At 34.3% G+C, this 7,920-nt stretch overlaps 1 protein-coding gene across 6 annotated transcripts in view; it reads right to left on the bottom strand.

The window, feature by feature from the left end:
- Window positions 1-1,050: 1,050 nt before the first annotated feature.
- Window positions 1,051-7,920, bottom strand: part of Etv1 (ETS variant transcription factor 1) — an 89,811-nt gene continuing 82,941 nt past the window's right edge. For all 6 annotated transcript variants that reach the window (XM_015498113.2, XM_015498112.2, XM_048799629.1 and 3 more), the window contains one exon: window positions 1,051-3,944. In XM_015498113.2, the coding sequence (XP_015353599.1) occupies window positions 3,723-3,944 (222 nt within the window). In that variant the 3' untranslated portion in view covers window positions 1,051-3,722. The remainder of the gene's footprint in view (window positions 3,945-7,920) is intronic.

A 7,920-nucleotide genomic window follows, 5' to 3' on the forward strand; every position in this document is an offset into this window, starting at 1 on the left:
ATATAAGAAGTAATCATTTGCAAATGTTAAGATCATAGAATAACTACTCATAATAACAGTAAAAGAAATTTATTTTAAAAATATAATCTGACTTGTAAAAGATTAACTGTGCTATTACTGTTATTATCACATCTTCCTTTCTTTTTTCTCATTACACAATGTTTACCTGCAGTGAAGGGGTGATCTGAATAATCTAATAAATTGAAGTGATTACCAGATGGACTAGTGGAATAGTAAACTTTAATATAGCAAGCTTTCAAATCTATGAAGTATAAGGGTCAGAGTATCTTAATGGTAAATGAAAACATTTCATAATACTAAACTTAGATTCCTTGATAGAACTTTTTTTTTGCCCTTGATTAAATAAGTTAGCATTTTTGCTATACAGGGTCTTCATTATATTAGGCTGGATAACAGGTTTCCTTGGTCCCCTCCCATGCCTTCATGCTAATCCCCGGAACCTATGAATAATTTCTCTGGCAAAAGGGACTTGGCACATGTGAATAAGGATCTTGAGATCGAGGAGATTAGCTTGAGTTAGCTGGTAAAATCTAAGTATAATCACAGGTATCCTTAAGATTTCAGAAGAAGATTTGACTATAGAAGGGATGTGATTAGTGAAATAGAGATTGACATGACATAGGTAGGAGCCAAGAGATACTGGCAGCCTCCAGAAGTAGGGACAACAAGGATTGCCTCCAAAAGGAGCCAGTCCTACAGACATCTTAGCTTAAGAACTGGCCCTAAAACACCTTGGTTTTAGCTCTACAGGCTAATGTTAGACTTCGTACTTCCAGAAGTAGAATAGTCTTGTGTTGATTTACTAAAGTTACTATAACTTACACAATATCTTCAGGAAACTGGATCTCTAAGGTTCTTCTGTGATTTGAGAAAAATGCTCTGCATTGCCTGCTTTGTGTATTTTTGTTTTCAAGAATATTTAAATAGATGTAAATTGAGAAAAAGCATTTTTTTTTAGTTATTTGAGATATAAAATTCTTTATAGTTAATCTGTTGGATATTAGCATGTCATCAACAAGAGGCAGTGAATACTAGTGGAGATACTTCATTTAGTTTCTCTTACAAAGGGGAAAGAAGACATTATTTTAAATTTCTATGTTAGAATAGCCAATTCAATTAGAAATTCAAAACACGAGAATCTTGCAGAAATCAGCTGCCAGATTTATTAATCTACCTGAAAATTAAAAAAACATAAAAATACAACCAAACAAAAAGTAGAATAAAATCCCAAAGTAAAAAATAAAAACCAAAAAAGTTGATACATTTCCCAAAAGAGTTTATAATGCAATATTTTGAACCCTTCTGTATTAGAAATATATTTTCTATTGGCCAATTACTTATTTAGTTCAGTGAGTCACTACCATAAACAGCAATATGTAGTCTGTCCTTAAATATTATATAATGAATGCCATTTATTTCTTTGATCCTTTAAGATAACCCATGGCCTAATTCTTCCTCACTGACTGATTAGAGTTAGAATATAAAAAGAAAAAAAGGAACAAAAAAAAAGGAAGAGGAAAAAAAAATAATCCTCAATATGATTTTCATTTAAAAGATACTTTAATGACCCACTAAGTTTTCTCTTCAGTTTCACCAAATGTCTCATATAACCATTTTCTTTCCAATAAAATTTCCACTGAATATTTTTAAATCTGTTTTTGTCCTAAGTGTTGCAAATGGCCATATGAGCACAGTGGGGTTTAAAAGAAAAAAAAAAAAAACCTTCTTATTTTTAAGGCATATTTATTAGCCCATAAAGGGCCAAATAATAGGTGACAAGTATATAGAACAATCATTGAGATCATAGGTTACACACATATGTTGAAGTGAATTTTTTTTGTAGGAATAATGTGAATAGTATTGATTTTGGCATGTGGGTTCCCCAATAACTATTTAGAGAAATAGCTGTGATCTGTGTAGTAACGGGTAGCAAGAGACCATCTTTAAATAGTCTTTCTGGTGCTTATCATGAAATGCTTTCATAGGTCTATTTTGGCTTCATGTATAGGATTTTTTTAACATTTTGCTATAGACTCTGAAAAAAAAATGCTTCTAGGATATTAATGGATTGAACAAAATTCATGTCACTTGCTTGATTCTTAACAAGCTATTCAGCGATACCATTTACTTATGGTTCTTTCAGAGTGAATGGAACAAGTCCTGCCTTTGATTATTTTCTCCAAATGCAAAACAAAATACAAAACAAACTCTTTGAAACTTCAAATCTTTAAATCTTCTTTCAAACAATCCAGTCACATTTACAGGAGTGTCCAAAACGAGATGATGGATAATATCAGTGCCAGCACTATGTCATACAGCAAACTTCCTCATATTCTTTGACAGTTTGTAATTTTCCATTTCACCAAAAGTTACAAAAGTTTCCACAGTTTCCCTTAGCAAGCTGAAGCTTACTCTTCATTTGTCAATGTGCATAAAAGCTGCTCATAGCATAGCATGGCATAAGCTATTTTTTAAGCAATAAACGGTTTGAGTCATCTATTTTGTCCTGAAATGCTATCTGTAGTTAACTGTACTGCTTATAAATGTCATAGTAAATTCAGCATGAAAGAGAATATTACAGAAAAGACAGCAGCAGAAGCATTAGCATTATCTAATATTTATATATGTTATCAACATAACACAGCAGTAAAACGTTTAAATGCATATCAACGGGTACCATGTCTAAAAATTACTATAGTACCTATTTAGTGTAGTGGATATTTTTCTTAAAGAGTGCTTGCTGTAACTAGAACAGCATAATATGTGATTTAGTACAGTTAATTCTTATTGATTAAATAATGTATTTATGTACTGGAGGAAGAGAAAGGAGACAGATATTTTTTGCTTCATTGTGATCCCAGATTTAACATATAAATGAAGATTCCAAAGGACCATGACATGTCACTATTTAACTGAAACAGGCTTCAAAATACTTAAAAGACAGTATGATATGTAACTAAAGAGCAAGGTGGCACCAGATAACGTGTAATGCTACTGGCCTATGGCTCAGATTGGAGCCAGAGTCCAAAACTGTGCCCCTCATTTACAGTCATGGTGATTACTCAGCTTCAGAGAGAACTGGCCACTTGCGTGGTTATCCTCTACGAGTCATATATAAAGCAAACAAAACAAAATAAAAGGCAAATGCAATCACTAAATACCTTTTTACAAGAGGTGCAAAAACAGTCATTCCTAACAATTAAACTGCCATTTACAGTAGGTTTTTTTGTACACCTGCAGAGCCTCAGAAATGACGGGGAAAATGCTCAAAGGCAAATAGTCTCCAAGTGGATATTTACACAATGTGAAATTAACTGTACCATAGGTATCCAGAGAAAATGAACATTATCTTATGTTATTATGAAATCGACAGACACGATATAGCTTCATACTTAAAACCTGTAGGACCCCATCCCAAAGCCTAAGTAAAAAGTAATCCCCAAATCCCTCTGCCCATTCACCCATTACCTTCCTGTTACACAGAATAAATGTTTAGATTACTCCCACCCACCCTCAAATAAAGTGCGCAGTCCATGGCAGACCATAGAATAATGCAACAGGAAAAGCCCCCTTTTGTATTATTATTTAAAAATAAAATACAAACAACAAAAATAAAACAAAGACTGAAGAGAATTCAGTGATTCTCCATATCTCGCAGAAAGAGAGAAAGCACGAGGATGCCCCCTTGACTGTCACTCATGTTAGTACACGTAGCCTTCGTTGTAGGGATGAGGGTTGCAGCAGCCCCCTTCAGGCATGTAGGCCATGCTCTCATCAAAGTGAGACAGAGGCACCGTGTCCTCCTCATTGATGTGACGCTCCATGTCTGTCTTCAGCAGTGGGCGCTGATTATCTGGAAAGGCCATGGAGAAAAGGGCTTCTGGATCACACACAAACTTGTAGACATATCTCTCTCCAGCCACCTGATGAGAACATGGAGAAAAAAGCCCATCCTCACCATCCCCAGATGGGGAGGGGAAAGGAAGGGGGAAAAAAATGGTTTACTATAGGAGAAAGTTGAATAAACAAAGGCAACCCAATACATAGCAGGTATACACACAAAGTTAAAAAAAAAAAAATTCTTCATTTTTACAATAAATTGTGATTCAATCAAGGAAAATACAAAATGATGACTGAGTAATAGTTAGTCCATTCAGATATAGCTACGAATTTCAACAGTTTGCTTGTTTTAATATAAAAGCAAAGTTATGTTGTTACTTTTTAAAAACAATGATCTCATGCAAGCATTTCGAATTGGAAAATTTTTTATTTCATTTGAAGGCAACATCTACATTTGTAAAAATTTATATCTTTAAGGTATGGTGTCTCCTCTCAATATTCCATTTTGGAAACAATGGAAAAACTAAGCCTTGAAAGTTTAAAAGAAAAATGGGTTTTATTCCTAATATCCCCCACCTCCTGCTTTGTGTTGTGTATTCTCATTTAAAAAAGCAAAGATACATAGCCTTATTTAAATGAAAGATGAATCAAGAGGACAGCATTATCGTGGGTACATCACATTTTTAAAAATGAAGGGAAGATACATTAGATGGAACTTAAGGATGTGTGTAAAGTGTCAAATTGAAGCAAGAGGTGTAAAAAAGTGAAAGGAATCTAAAATATACAACGCATACAGAGGAAATGAGAAAAAGAAATGTGACAACTGCCTGAAATAAAAGAGACATACCGTAATGTGTAGGGAATGACATACCTCAAACTTAAATTTGGAAGAGTAATGCTTCTGTAGAAAATTATAAGCAATCGAAGGAGACAAATATGGCTCCCACTAAAAAATAGTGCTGACATATTCAACACCAGGGCAGGGGTGCACACTCATAGTTCTTTGATTTCACTTTGGTTTTGTGTGTATGTGTGTGTGTGTGTGTGTAGCTCATAATTTCAGAAAGCTGAAAATTTCTCAATGTCTTTGTGCTCCCCTGTGTCAAAAAGACATTACTATTGCATTTGTGGTGTAAGGGAACAGTTTGTTCACGGTTTCTAAACTATCTGTATAAGTTTTGGGGAAAAAGAACAACTGCCAAAGTCTTGCTCCTCCAAATTCCGTTTCAGAACTTTTTTTTTGCCCCAAATTTAAATAAGAGGAACCACTTTAGCAAATTCAAATAATCTGAATATGCCTGAGTTTTAAAAGAGCCAGGACTTAGTAGTGTTTATGAATCTGGACATGTTGCTTAACTCCCTCCTCAGTTCCCTGCCTTGTGAAATGGAAACAGGAATGGCTCCTTGGAAAGACACTGGGGGACTGAGAGGAAAGTCTCTGGCACAGTGCATTGAAAACAGAAGCCTCACATAATTATTTACTTTCCTGCTTTATGTAAAGAAAATTAATTTCTTAAAGGTGAACTGGTGAAATGATCATAAAAAATGAGTAGAAAATACCAGAAACAACCTGAAATATTAAATTCAAGTTTTCCTTTTCTTCCCCCTCCATTGATCAAAGTATTTGCAGGGGAAAAGGAAAAAAAAAAGTATATGGCCTGCATACCTCTGAGTGTTTTATAACCTGTTTTATTTTGTTTGGGGCTTCAGAGAAAGAAGGTATATATTTAGGTATATTTGCTTTTTTTTTTTTCAACATGTTGATACTGGCTATAATTAGAAGTGATGTGATAAATGAAAAAGGTTTCACCACGGGAATTTAAATGGATAACATGCAATCAAGATTATAAAATCTCTTAAGGACCTTGTCTTTACTCACTGTTTCCTCCTGTTTCTTTTCTTTATTTCTTTATTTATTTTGAATAAACATTTTTAGGTTGACTACTGTATTTATTGAACTATATTAAGTGATGCTGAGTTTAGAACAAGAGCTGACATCCAAACAATGAAAGTGATGTCTTCCATTATTAGTAATACAATCACAATGTGAAAAGGGCTGTACATTAAGTGTCCCCAAATTACAACACTGAGAGAGGAAAAACAGGGATTTTGTGGGCAAATGAATCAGATGAAAACAAAGGAGGCATCTTTGTTAAGCTGTACTTTCAAAGGTTAAATATTTGAATTATGTTTTAGCTTTTGAAATTTCAAAAGTAATTCAGAGTTATTGGTTACTGAATTAGAAATGACAGATCAAGGGAAAAAAAGCTTCCTAATTATATCATCCAGAATATAACCACTGTTTAAAATGTTGGTATATATTTTTCTAGGCATTTCTAAATTTTGAAATAGAGCACTCCTATTGTCTAGGTACAACGAGCATTACTACACCATTTCTTCTTTCTTTCATAACTACTGAAATTAATTACCAGTTTTAATTTTAAATTTTTTTTCATGTTTAGACCCATTGGTTATTTTTATTTTATTTTCTGCCTTTTAATTTGTTTGTTTGTGTGTGTGTGTGTGTGTTGTATGTGTGTACTCTACATAATGCCCACTGTCAATTCATTGACAGTTTTGTCAATGAACAAATATGGTCATGTAAATATTTCCCCTACATGTTGAAGTATGTAATTCTACATCTTTAAAAAAAAAATAAAAAGGATGGCATAGTTTTCCTCTGAATGACTATACTAGAATTGACTTAACCAACAGAATGGTGCATAAGTTAAAAAGGGAAGGGCAGAACATTCTAGAAATAATGTGAGTGATGCACTGGAGTACAGGTGTGTCTAGGAACAGCCAGACACAGAATGGCTATATAGGCACGAGGAGGAGGGATAAATTCTACAATTAAACTTGTAAGTGTCCTCATTGTGCTAGCCATGAATATAATGCATTTTTTGCATTGAGCTATTGAGCATCCTGCCATTCTTTAAGTCATAAGAAACACCTCAAAAGGTCTGTCATAATTAGCATTTTACTTTCCTAAATTAACTTATAAATTAGTGGTCAATAGTTTCCATTGGCAGTTATAGACTACCAAGGGCAAATATGAGGAACAATGACATTTTTACTGGTATAATTCAGGATCTATATCATTATGTGATAGCATGTTGCCTTATTAACTTATTAAAATAAGAGGACATGGAATAAGACAACAAATAAATGGGAATCAGTAGTGGTCCTACTAGTAATAAGTTTAAGCATATTTGAGAATATTTAAGATCAGGTACAACATTCTGTAGATCTCTATCTACCACTGTAATAGTCTGGATCTTAAGTGTTCTCCAATGATCTATGTGGTAAAGTTTGGTCCCACACATGTTGCTACTGGAGGTGGTGGCAACTTCAAGAGGTGCAGCCCAGTGAAAGTTCTTTAGAACACTGGGGCCTGTCTTAAAGGAGTAGTGAGACCCTAGTCTCTTCTCTTTCTCTCTTTTGCTTCCTGGCTATGAGGTGAGCAGGTTTCCTATACCATGATATGCTGCCTTGCCATAAACCCAAAGCCAGAGGGCTAATTGATCATGGATTGAAACCTCTAAAACTGTGAGCCACCATAAAACTTTTGGCTTTATAAGGTGAATTATCTCAGGTATTTTTCATCGACATGGAAAGCTAATACAAATACTGTGTTTAAAACCAAAGGTACAATTATGGGTCTTATAATAATTTTAGCTGAGAAAGCTCTTAATGGTCTAGACAAATCACACATGCCTTGGCTTAACATGACTTCCGGATGTATGCTAGGCTAGGCATCTATCATTTTATAGAGACTTTAATTATGCCAGGTGCCATGCAAAGTATCTCAAGTACCTTTTATTTAATAATCATGACAACTTTAATGATGTAAGAACATCACCGTTTAGTAAAAGAATCTGTTCAAGAAAGTGACCCTAGCATTGAAACCTAAATGTGCCTGCACTTTCCTTCACTACTTTGTAGTGCTGCCCAGGGAAACTGTGATGGACTAGTACTGAGCTCCCATATGAAGAGGAGGGGAATGAAAATGAAGAATAAGATGTATGTGAAAAGATAGGGTTACAAACTGAGTATGGA

Source organism: Marmota marmota, unplaced genomic scaffold (assembly GCF_001458135.2).
Source record: "Marmota marmota marmota unplaced genomic scaffold, marMar, whole genome shotgun sequence".
NCBI lineage: Eukaryota > Metazoa > Chordata > Mammalia > Rodentia > Sciuridae > Marmota > Marmota marmota.